The sequence below is a fragment of the Aphelocoma coerulescens genome, chromosome 1 (assembly GCF_041296385.1).
Source record: "Aphelocoma coerulescens isolate FSJ_1873_10779 chromosome 1, UR_Acoe_1.0, whole genome shotgun sequence".
In the NCBI taxonomy this organism is placed as follows: domain Eukaryota; kingdom Metazoa; phylum Chordata; class Aves; order Passeriformes; family Corvidae; genus Aphelocoma; species Aphelocoma coerulescens.
Window position 1 is genome coordinate 110,735,090 of NC_091013.1, and position 13,036 is coordinate 110,748,125.

A 13,036-nucleotide genomic window follows, 5' to 3' on the forward strand; every position below is an offset into this window, starting at 1 on the left:
TGCCTTTGGTCAGACATAGTCATAGTCATCAATCCTTAAAAGATTGTTATTTCACCATAGCTGAAGCCCTCAATTGTTTCCTTATATTAATGGAGAATTGAGTAAATCTGTCTTATCACTTAAAAAAAAAAATTAAAGCAAAACAAAAGAAGAAAACTCATGTAGACCTTGACTTATCTACTACAGAAACATTTGGCCACACTATGACTTAAAAGATACTGTTTTCCTTGAATAGTCTCACCAGTTCTGAATGAAAGGAGCAAACCCTTTCCATCCTTTTCTTTGGTGGTATTTGCTCCAGTAAAAGCTAATGCAAAGATTCACCCAAAGTTACTTCACTTGTATCAAACCTTTGAGAAGTGCAGTTTCTGCCACCTACTCATAACAGAAGTAAATGGACATAAAAACACAGACACTTAAAATAAATATGATTATTTTTTTATACCTATGTGAATGGAAAATACAAGGGAAGGATGAGAGCCCCCTAGTCAGTTGTATTTTCCTAGCTTAATTAGGTTACAAATGCACGTAAAGTGAGTATGTGTGTAATTCCTCAGACAGACCATTAGAGTACAGGGTAGAAAAAAGGATCCAGCAGTTGTGGTAGAGACTTTATGATTATTACCCTCTTATTCTCTTAATGATCCAGCAGGCAAAATGGAAATAAAATAAAAACCCACATGCAAACAAACAGCCCTCCCTTCTTTTCCTCACAGAAACCTCAGCAAATGGAAGTACTCCCCCTGCTCACTGCAGTTTCATTAGGATGTGTCACCTTGCAGGGCAGGGTGGCTCAGTCTGACATCCCTGTTACAGCCCTGCTGCCCCACAGCAGCCCCCCAGAGTGCAGCACGGTGTCTGGCAGTGCAGAAGCAGCAGTGTTATCCTGTCCATTGCTCTGAAGGGAGCCTGAAGGTCCTGACTCTTTATTCCTCTGCAGTCTGGACAGTTATTTTCACCCATTTAGAGCAGCTGTGAAGTATTCTCAGCGGTAGATACTAAAGGAGATGTCCAGCTTGATAGCCTCACATGGGAATGTTTGATTGCCAAGCATAAGAGGCACTGGTGAATCCAGATGCAATGTGTCTCTCCTGCCAGACACTTTGATTCCAGTTTCCAGAAGCCATCATGTGATTTGCCATGAAGTTCAAACAGCTTTCCTTTTTAACACCCTTGGGAAATTAAACCAAGAATTAGTGGATTCATCCTTGTCTCCACTTAAACACACTAAATCTGCTACAGAAAGTCTGACACTGCTCAGCAGTTCTTACTGGAAAGGCTGCATACAAATACAAGATGCTGTAATCAGTTATTAAGTGCATTGAAAAATGTGTTATGGGAGTCTGCACATCATTTGTGTTTGCCCCATGTGAGATTTAGGTCAGTGCTATTTCTTTTGCCTCATTTTCATGAAGGGATAAAAGAGAATGTTTGGTGCCTTTTTCTTCTTAAAACCAGCATTCTGAATGAATAATCACATTGCTTTAGTCAAAAGAATAAGTGAAGAATCTGCGTCCTGCACTCACTAGTTGCACTTGCATGTTGTGAATTTATTTTTGCAAAACATCTGTGCAACGTGCTAAAAAGCTGGGATGGAATTTCAGGCTCACATCTGAATTTCTCTGCATTAGTAGTCTTTTTTTTATTTTTATTTTTAAATGAAATTTTAATATTTTGTCTATGTTCATCTGTTGTGTTATCCTTATCCATGAAACAAGGGCTTGATCACTTGTCTTTGTCTGGCTGCAGCTGTGCCAGCTATAGAGGTTAATGTTCCCAAAAGCTTATTCCTGCTTTCTCCCAGCTCCAGAATTAGCTGCTTAGGCGGGTGTGCTGTAACCCAATTTCAGTTATAATAAGCTAGGTCGGCAAAGGCATTGTTTTCAGACTATATATATGTTCAGTTGGGCTTTTTTTTTGGTTTTTGGGTTTTTTTGTAGAGGAGGGTTAGGGAATGTCCAAATGAGGGGTTCAAACGTGGTAACCTCTGATAGCTGGCAGAGATGTGCAGCTGGGGACAAGCCTGCCTGAGAGCAGGGCACAGCAGTCAGAACGTAGAAGATCAAACCTGAGACAGTCACGAAATCTCTGAAGTCAAATAGTGAAATATTATCCTAACATGTATGTACTAATGTGAAACATGTTAGAGAGATTACAGCTACTTTTTCACTTTGCCCTCTTGGCACCGAGAATATTTCAAATGGGATGCTGAGCTCATATTACTCCCAATTAAGCTTTTCTAGTTCAGGTAATATGTGACAGCATGTTGGAAGTAAGCACATCTGTTGGAAGGTTTTACTAGAAAACATAACTCACTGCAGGGTCGACCATGGTCTAAGTTAACCAGAGGATAAAAAAACCTCCTTACTATCATGGGCCCAGTTGACCAAAAAAATAGCAAATACTCATTTTGCCACTTTCTATCAACTGTTACACCATTTGGGCCTAGAGCAGCACTGAAAGAGCTGAAGTTCTGACGGGTTTATGCATTTTCCCTTGCAGATAGCATTAAAGCATATAAGAATTTTAGTTACCAATTCTAAATGAGTTAAGAAGTTAACATCTCCAAAATTTGGCAAGAATGACATACACATGAACAAAAGAAAGTAAAAGATGGTGATTTTTAGTTTTCATCAGTTACCATTAAACATTAAGTCTAGTTAAGTTAACAGAATAAAAATATCAGAATAAGAGGAAGCAAATGTAGTAAATGAACTGTGCTCTTTACATTCTGAGGCTTTTAATCATATGCTCCATAGAACAGCATCACAGATATTTCTTTAAGAGAAATCATGTAGCTTGAATAGTGTATATATATATATACACACACACACACACACACAACATATATAAATCTGAGGTCAGAATATATATTTTTTAACAAATAAAGGTTCTGAAAATTAACTGGAAAATTTTAGCATTTAAATATACCCCCATTTTTATTTCTTGAGAGCCTATAAGTATACAGACCTACACTGCTACATAGCTTGCAAAATCAGTTATGTTTATCTCGCTGGAGTTACTCCAGATATACAGTGCATATGGGAGCCCCTAAAATGAGAATCTGGCTCAGCAAACATGAAAGTGGAAGGCAGGAGGAGATAAATTTGATATGATTGCAGAACTGTTTTCCTTCCCTGTTCAAGGCTGAGGAGTTGTTATGACACATCTGTTCAGCACACAGAGCAGGTAGGAGTTACATGGCATACAGTAGTTCTATCACAACAGATGGAATAATTTTAATTATAAAAGTTAAAGACAAAAGAATGCCAAGTTTCTCTACTTTACTTTTTGTGGTGTGTCTTAAAGCAGCTGCTGTCAGCGGGTACCTTGAGGGGACACTTGCCTGCCTCTGAGAATTAGACCTGATTTAATGTTTCAGAGCAGACATTAGCAGAACAGCCCATTTCAAGGCAGTAACATTTTTTCATCTGGTTTCTCTCTTTTTTTTTTTTTTTTTTTTTTTTTTTTTTTTTTTTTTTTTTTTTTTCTTCTTTAGGCAAAGCATATTCTTCCTCTCAGAGACCTCGGCCAGGCAGTCCTTTTTCTACTGACAGCAGCACCAGTGCAGCTGTCAATCAGGGTCAGAGGCCGAGGCCCACGAAAAAACACAAGGGCGGACGTTTGGAGCAGCCCCCTTTGCCTCATCGCCGGGAGGGAATCACGGACGGTGAGTGTCGGGGAGGAAAACCTGCAACAGCCAGGTGGGCACAGCAGGAGAAGGCAGAGCCATCTTTTCAGGAGTAGTGGTCACAGTCAATTAATGCTTTGGTGGAGTGGGGTGCCCAGGTTGCCACATGAGCAGTATCGCAGCTCTAGCAGTGTGGGGCTTGGGTGAGTGTTCGAGGAGCTTTTCTTCATTTCTGCTCTGAACATGTCATCGTCTCTTAGGGTTTCTCTGATCTCAGTATAAATCTTACCCCAAAATGACTTCATTGCACATGAGCTGACATTGAAAAATGGCCTGTAATTTTACATTTTATGAAAGTAGCCACCACTAGCAGTAGCTGTATGTCGTGAATTCCTAAGGAGAAGCAGAGAGCTGCTCCCACAGGACTCTGTTTGGTTTGTGCTGGTTTTGACAGACGCCCAAGAGCTACAGCAACACGTGCCATGCTTTTCCCATGATTCTGCCTCACATCTTGTCCATGCTGCTTCAGTCCTGACATCCACTGACCTCAGTGACTGTGTCTTCCTCTTTTACATCTCCACTTCTCACTTATGACTACTTCCCATCTGGAAATTTCTGGCATGTCTGTTCTGCTCTTCTAATAATTAAGATAAGCTCTGTCTTCCATTTTCTCTGTCTAACCCTTCTTGAGTCTGGAAAAAGACACAATTACTGCCTGTTAGTTTTTGAGGAAGACTGGATAGGAAGGTGGCCAGCTGGCTACCTCCCCCTCATTTCTTCTGATCCCTGGCCTTGCATCTGCAGGTGTTGAAATGATCAGAGTATTCACCAAAGAGGTTATTGTTACATCTCCTGCTCCGTGGCTCATTCTCACTGCCATATTATTTGTGGAAACAACTTAAAGTAGCTTAGATTCTGCTCATATGGATCCGAGTTCCTTTAAACATTAATTCCCTCCCCTTGTGGATATATGCCAGTGGCCTCTCTGTTTCACAGATCTGTTGAATAGATGTGTCTATGAGAACAGTAACTGGAAATCATGGAAGTCACTTGTGGTGCTGGCCATACTCTTTCTGTGCATGTTTTGTTAACCCTTCTGAGTGGGTATCCTGTCACCCTGAACTGTGAGCATCTTGGGCCACAATTTCTGTGTACATGTGAGCTTATAGTGCACTCAATATGGTGGACACTAATCTTTCTGCTTCTGAATACTGTTGCTACAGAAATATTTTACAATAGTGTGGGTACCAGAAAATTAGTGGGAATCCAGTTCAGGTCATGAGACAGATGGAAGTGGGGCTCCTCAGAGAGTGACTCCATCATAAAATTTGGAATTGTTTTACATCAGTGAAAGAGATCAGATTTTAAGATCTATTTTAAAAGAGGAAACTCCTACTGCATTTTATTTATCCTTTATAAAATACTAATCTTAATGGAGTTTCTTTCATATATTTAAATCAGAATAACAATGATATACTGTTTCCTTCAACCTCTCAGACACAGGCATTAACCATAACAGCTTTTGGATGCATTAGATTAGTATTTGTCTTTTATAAACCTAGTTAAAGTCCTTGATATATGTTGCAAAAATGTATAATGTCCTGGAGCAATAGGAGAACCGTTCCCATCCTGTATTAACACAGGAACAAACAAACAAACACAAATGGTACCGTTTTCCGCTTCAACTCCTACTGAATATGAGTCATTAAAGTGTAATGTCAAGTCTGAGTCATAGTTAAATTTGCAAAAGATAATTTGTCAATTAAGGAAGCTAAAGGTTGCTGCTGCCACCTGCATGTATGTAAACAATTGAATTTAGGAATCTCTGGTTTGCAGAAATTAAAAATGGTAACTGGGTGCTTTCTGTGAAATACTGCAATGAACTTTACAAACACAGATGATACCACTGTGCTTAAGCTATAGCTAGAAAAAGCAAGTAGGAGAACCTCGTATAGGGTCAGCAATTCCAAGCCCTAATCCAGGCCAGTCCATTCAGCCTGGGGTCATCCTGATTTCTGTGAAAAGCATCACTGTACATTTTCTCTGGTTTTTCAAATCCATTCCCTTAAAACTACTTCCTCTTGGATTTGTCATGTGAGAATATACTTGGTTTGCCAGTTGTTTTTGAATTCCCAGGTTGGATGAGTCCTGGTATCCTGTGTTTAAGTCTCATCACATACTGGATGTCTGTCATTTTAAATTTTCATTGACTAAGAAAGCTCCAGCTTTCTCTGCCATTCCCATACACATCCTGAGTGTTTCCTCCTTGTTAACTGTAACCATGTGGGACAGTGCAAAAGGCCTAAGAAATTGTAATATTTAACACATAGCACACACATCTCAGACTGTGTAAGCATTTGAGGGTTCAAGTTCATGCTTAGTTTTGACAGCAATCCAGACAAATCCCCTAAAACCCTGCTTCTTCATTTCCTTCAGCTGCAGGTCAGAAGCCTCTAGAGACTGACTCTAGATGGAGTCTTCTTATTTGTCTTGCTGTACAACTTGTTCTTTCACTTCCCCATCCTGAAAGACTGTGGAGACAACAGCAAATCCACAGAGGAAGAATCTTATAAATCCCTCAGATGATCAAAACTTTCATTCTGAGCTCACAGTCCACCATAAAAAAAAAAAAAAAACAAAACAAACAAACAGGAGGTTTTTAGTGTTAGTGCTCAAGGAATAATTTGTTTTCCTTGAAACAATGTAGTCATGAATTGCAAAACAGTGGAATCTGTCATATAGTTTGCAGCATGGTAATTGTGTGACTGAAGTTAAAAGCCCTTCCTTAGCTGAGCATGATATGCAAAAAAAAAAAAAAAAAAAGAGGAGGCAGAAGGGAAATGTGCTTAGGGTTTGAAAAGGAGAACTGGAATATAAGACTTATGTTACCATGCCTTGCCACTAACTTCTTACTGTGTATTAAAAATAATTTTTTCTAAGGTAGATCACTGTAGAGAAAATACTTCCTCCTGATGCTAGAAAATGTTTCAGAGGCTTATTAAATGTCACAGTAATTATCACCCCTAGGAAAAGAAATCACTGACACAGGTAGAAAGGTGTGTCCTTATAGTTGTAGGTTCTTTAACTTGATGCTTTTTCCAGTTAATAATGAGAGGCTGTGCCAAACCTTGACTGGTGCCCGAATCATTTAGCCAATGCTCTGCCTTCTAAGGAAGGGCTGGAGTAATCCCGAACTGAATATCCATTTTCCCCTTATCAGGCACTCTGATGTCCTACAGCTCCTCAATCACAATCCCTCCATTACTAAATCAATAAGACCATCACCTGCCCACCAATGCACTTATGAATTGCCTTGCAGGTTTGATAATCCTGCCATTAGAGGCTTCAAAATGAAAGTCTGGATGACATCCTACTGACCTGGAAAGTTACTAGCTCAGGGCAGGCTTTCAGATATTTTCCCTAGCACCTGAACAATAAATGAGATTTAGATGGAAGTAGGGTGAATCAGTGTTACCACTCTGGGTATGCTCACTGAAAATCCCGCTGAAGTCCCTAAATTTCTGAATTCAGAACTTCTCTGAAGTGATTGTCATGATGGAACGAGTTGGATTGCCTCTATGTGGTAATAAGTCTTCCTGTGAGGATGTGAGACTTCTAACTCAGCTGCCATCTGTTACACATTTAGTAGGGGTAGGGAAGGCAAGGCAAGACTATTCTCAGTGTGTTGGAGTAAGAAATTAATGACTCCAGATACATGGGATCTTTCTATATACCGAGGCAAGATAGCAGAAAATATTTAATTCTTTACTAAGGCGCAAGATTTGCAATACAGGATGTAAGTTGCAGAGCAAATAAAAAGCCACATTTTCAAATGAAGCTTTCTTCCAGCTTCTTTTATTAAAAAGGACAGGTAGGTGTTACTGTGACTGTCAACCTGAGTAAGGAAGTGAAGAAGCAAACAGTTTAATCAGGTGATGTTTGGCTACAATTAGTAACTGTTCTTACAGAACTTCTCAGACACGTGTATCACAGTTCAGTCAGTCTGTACTCAGGCCAGAGCCAGTTTATGTTAATTCCAAAGTAGCTGTAGTTCTTCTAGAATTCTGTGAAGCTTCATAACAAGATACATTTTGTTTTTCTCTTCAACTCATCCACAGGTTTAAAGCACCCAAGGAAATTTACAAATATGCTGTTTCATTTCACTTCTATGCATAAGTCAGTCTCTATGCTTATTTTGTGGATGGATAAAAGCAATAATCAGGTTAACAGTAGATCAACACCATAACTCTACAGTAATTCCAGGAGTCGCAGCCAGCTCTAGAACATGCAGTATAGTTTAAATACAAGCCTTCTTTCCTTTTAAGTATCTAATTAATAACAACTATTAGACAGCAATTTCTGAAGTAGGGTAGTCTATTTAAAGTTTAGTACTGCAATAATTTCAATGCATTTTTTTTTTCTATGCTACAACTTGAAAATTTTGTTTATATTGAACAGTAAATATTTTATCTGGGAAAATTGCATAGTCCAATGTCATGTTATGGCTGTGTTTATTGGATTCAATGCATCTCCACAAAGTGCTTATAAATCACAACTTCAGTAATCTCTATTTCAGATTGCATAAGCAGATGCCAGTGTTGTGGTTCTGTACATTAACTGGTTATGATTGCAATAAAATCAATTATAAGAAATGCCATTTTGGAAGCCAGCACTATAAAGCAATTTTAACATTGGCAAGCTCCCATACCCTCCTGCTTCCACCTACAGTAACTCAAGTATAGTCATTGTCATGAAAGGTCACATCTATATTCATAACGAAAAATTTCTCAAATAAATTAGTGCTGAACGTAAAGCATGCACCAGGCTCACTGACAGATTATTAAAAGGCTGCTCTTGCCAGAGAGCCAGCATTATCTTAATCTGGGGCACAGCCCTTTAGCTGTGAGCAGAGGGGCAGGAGCATCACCAGACACAACTTCTTTCTCTTGCAAACACAAATAACCTGCACATCCTCACCTACCTGTAAGAGACAGTGTTGTCTGGAATGACATCGCAGCAACTTGGGAAGCATTTCTGCTCCATGTGTGAGGTATAAGTATCACCTCTAACAGCAAGGACATGAAAAAATTCTGTGTAGCATTATATAAAGCATTATCTAAAGCTGGATTACAGACTTTGAAATAAACTCCCTCCAAAGGCCTCCCGACAAATTTATAAAATGAATTTCAGTTTCACTAGAGTTATAAACATCAGACTTCCCTGCAGGCAAAACAGAGGTTTATTTTTCCATGCCTCTTACTGAAACAAGTTCAGTTCCTTGATAAACCTTCACAACACTGTAAGATACAAAGGACTAGAAAACAGGTCGGACCCAAATCTCCTGTAAACTAACAAAGGTTTTTGTGACATTGGTGTGGCTGCAGAGATTTATTTGGGCTATCCATTGCCCCAAAATAGAATATCAAAAAGTGTTCCTTGTATAAAATGAGTATATCATATGGAAGAGTTTTCATTATGATACTAAAGGTGCTTCCATTTTCTGTTGTTTTTCTTTTCTTTTAAATAATCTGGACTATTGTAAATCTATCATATCATTTACATGAAAAAGGTGCATTTAGAATTAAAATTACCCTGTTATAAAATTATATAAAATTACCCTGTAATTACCTTGGATCTTGGACTAATAAAAATGTGCACCTTTGCCCCCACAAATGTGATTAGAAGGTTGACCTTCAATTCTACAAGCATCTTAGTAGTCCAAGTCCCAAACTTGAAAAGGACAGAAGTTGTCAGAGACCAGGCAAGTGTCTTTCTGTTAGCTGAAATTGTGTTTTAATAGGTTATATTTGCAAGACTGCTAAACTGGAGAGTGGCCATCCTCTAGTCTCTGAAGATTCTAGCTCTTCATTTACTTGACTAAAGTGCTCTCCCACTGTTTGGTGGTTCCATTTAAACACGTTTGTCAGAGATGTACTGATGCTTTTTCAATGGCAGTAGGTTTCGCGATTAATTTTTCCCAATTTTGTGACGTTTTATTCATTTTGATGAAGTCCTATATTAGATTTTGAGTTTACAGCTCAAGCTGGAAGTGTAGCCCAAAGATAGGATGTAGCAAGCCCCAGTATTGTGGGGGGAAATTTCCAACTGACACCAGTCAGTTTTCCCCAGCCTTTCTTAATTTCTTGCTGTTACTGAACAAAACAGCTGGAGTACACCCCACAGAAAATAAATCCCATGCGTGGAAGTGTAAGTCAGAGCTCAGAGTCTATGGATTTTTGTGGAAGTTAGAAAGAGCTAGCAACACAGCAAACAGAACAGAGAGCTAGCAGAAGTCGAAACCGCCTTTCTGATTAATGTGAAATTTCCCCCTTTTAAAATCAGCCGATTGAGTGACTCGTACTGTTTGCAAGGCACTTTTCTTTTCAGCATCGAAAACAGACCTTCTGTTTCAATTAAAAAAATCAGTTCACCTGAATCTTATTCACATTTTTTAGATCTTCCACCACCACCCGACCCGCCCCCTGGTCAGGGTTTAAGGCAGCCCATAGTGCCCGGCCAGCGCGGAGGCTCTGCCGAGAGGAAGGGGAGCTCTCTGGAGAGGCAGCACGCAGCCAACGTAGATGACACAAAGAGCTCCCTGGACCGGCCCGCTAGGACATCACTAGAGTGGCAGCGGCAAGCCCAGGAGTGGATAAGCTCTACAGACCGCCAAGAGGATTTCAGGAAAGCCCAACACAAACAAGCCTTCGGATCAGGTGTGTGTGTGCTGCACCAGCAGCTCGACACCCCACCCTCTGCTGAGGGGTTCTGTGCCTGGCAGGACTCTAGGATCACTTCACAGCTCCCTCTCTCTCTGGGAGAGCACTGGCAAGGGTCAAGCTGGAAAATAAGAAAAGGCCAAGTGAAACGAGAGCTTGTGATCCAGCTATCTTCCCTCCTGCAACAATGAAATCTCATTAGCACCTGATTTGGTGCACTCTTTACAGTGTTGTGGAAATTAATAATGTTCTCAAGCATAGCGATGGAGAAAATAGGAACAGTTTCAGGCCAGCAGGGAAGGAGAGTTTTTTGAGTATCTTTTGTTAGATGTATTTATTTATACAAATAGGGCCATATTTTCCAGTTCTTTCAACCTGCTTCCAAGTTGGCAGCTGTTGCTTTTCCATGTCTGCAAGAAGGCTGATCCTTCTGAGCTACTGACATTCCTTTCAGCTGGATTAAAAACCCTCTCTTCTCTTTATTAAAGGATATGACAAAGTAGCATTCATCTCTTAAGCCCAGAAAGATGACAGCGCAGGTTTTCACCTTCATACAGGACCTGCACCTTGCCCCAAGCTGACTTTAGCACCTAGTGGATTTCAAGTCTGCACAAATGTGCACAGGAGGTGATGCTGGGCTCTGGAGTTGTATTTCTACAATATTCACAGCTTCCTTCTGTCAGCCTGACCTCAAGTAAAAGCTGCTGTTCCATCCTAGGGCGTTTTCTTTAACCCAATATTCACCTCATTCCAGTGCTGTACTGATTAGAGTGATACAAGAGGACAATTAAGAGGATTTAAACAAAAAATTATACTGCATGTAAAGTTTTCTGTAGGGTTACACTGTTTCTTCACTTATGTACGTAGCTCCCACAGTCACACTAGAGGTACTCTTATCATCCATCTTTTTCTTGATTTTATTCAACTCTTAATGCTCCTTGTTAATCTAACACATTAATACCATTGACATAATAACAAAAAAATAGTAGTGTGCTGACAAATCTGCCATGAGGACAGGATTTACTGAATAAAGTCCTCCTAGGAAAATAATGCTACCTGTATTTAAGATCTAAATATTTTAAATACAATCCATATTTTAAAATGTAGCAATAATGGCACTGTTAAAACTCCCTAATATGTTGGCTGCATAAACAAGTGAGTGGCTGTTCATGTTCTGAAATAATAATGTGAAGTCAGAGTTTAAAAATAGTGTGTGAAATTCATGCTGCTTGGTGAAGTGGCAATTTAAATTGCAATGTACAAGATGTACAAACACATAGAAAATAGCCCAGATATACTCTGCACTTCTCATTTCCCTGGAAATTATTATTATTAAGGATGCTTCTCTGACCTGCTTAGAAAGAAGTCCCTTCTTTTTCCTCTGCCTCACAAGTGTACAAATAGAAGTTGTCATTTATTCTGTGATGCAGAGCTTATACAGTAGTAAAATTCCCATCCTGCAGGGCATGCATTTGTCTGTCCATAAATAAAGAGAACTTGATCGTGACACTTCCAGTGCCCTACACAAGCATTTAATTTAGGACTGAAGTGGTTATAGGTATCCTGTTCTTGTCAAATTCAGGATGCTGAGAGCAAGTGCATATCCTTTTTTATGCATAAAAAAGGACACCTCTAGGAGATGTTATGAGTTTACCCTGGTGTGAGGAGTTCATAAAGTTTGTGCACAAGATGGGCCAGAGCTTCATATCTGTCTGTCTGCATTGTCATTCCAACCTCTTGCACTGCAGCTTTCTTGCTCTGCATTCTTGCCTCTGATAGATTTAAAAAAGGCTGCTCTTGTGCCTAATGCTGGTTTATACCATTAAATTTGGGTGTTTTAATAATATTAATTGTGCTTCTTCCCTTTTCCTTTATTACTGGCATAGTTCTTTGGAAATCTATTCTGTCCCAGTTTTCAATACATTTCCAAAAAGAGTTATTATTAGCTATTAGCTTCCAGAAAATAGCTAATTTGCAACTTAGGGGGTTTCATTCAGACGTTGCCAAGCTGTGAGTGAAATTTTGAAAGCAAGACCTTTAGTTTGAAGTTGAATAGAATAAAAATACCTAAGTCTGAGATCTGTGTTTCCACTGGTGGCTTTCAGTATAAACAAGATCACTGAGTTCCTGGCAGTGGCTTCATTGTAGAACTGCAGTTAAAGCACATCAAATATGACATTCTCAGCTCCCCCTCTGAAGAAAGTGGTGCTAGATCAGGTTACAATAGTTTTGATAATAGGAAAAGCTTTTGGTTATTTTCTGGGGTATAGAAGCATTGTTGCACACACATATCCTGATTTCACAGGGGCTAGAATTATATCTTCAAATGATAGGCTCAGTATTTCAAAGAGAAAGGCACCAACAAAGCTTCCCCATATTCTTTGCAGGCCTGGCCATGGGGCACTGTTTGGAGTGTTTAATAAATGTGAGCCCATTCTCAGGACTGGAGACAACTACTTTTCATGTGCTAGAATGTTGTGTAAAATCTAGCCTTTATTTTATGTCACAATTACTTATTTTATGGATTATGTTTATTTTTGGGGGCACAACAGATAATTCAACATACCATATGCTCTATAATGATAATGCACTTTATATTTATTCGTGGTTGTTTTTCCTCAATATTTCATTGAACCCGAAGGAGGCCTTATCCTGAGTCCACAAGCTAGAAAAACAAATCAATTGA

At 39.4% G+C, this 13,036-nt stretch overlaps 1 protein-coding gene across 4 annotated transcripts in view; it reads left to right on the top strand.

Moving 5' to 3' along the window:
• Window positions 1-13,036, top strand: part of ROBO2 (roundabout guidance receptor 2) — a 435,570-nt gene that overhangs the window by 416,511 nt on the left and 6,023 nt on the right. For 2 of the 4 annotated variants that reach the window (XM_069024393.1, XM_069024402.1), the window contains 2 exons: window positions 3,500-3,670; window positions 10,087-10,347. In XM_069024393.1, coding sequence (XP_068880494.1) covers window positions 3,500-3,670; window positions 10,087-10,347 — 432 coding nt within the window. The remainder of the gene's footprint in view (window positions 1-3,499; window positions 3,671-10,086; window positions 10,348-13,036) is intronic. The other 2 variants (XM_069024409.1, XM_069024418.1) reach the window with 1 other exon arrangement.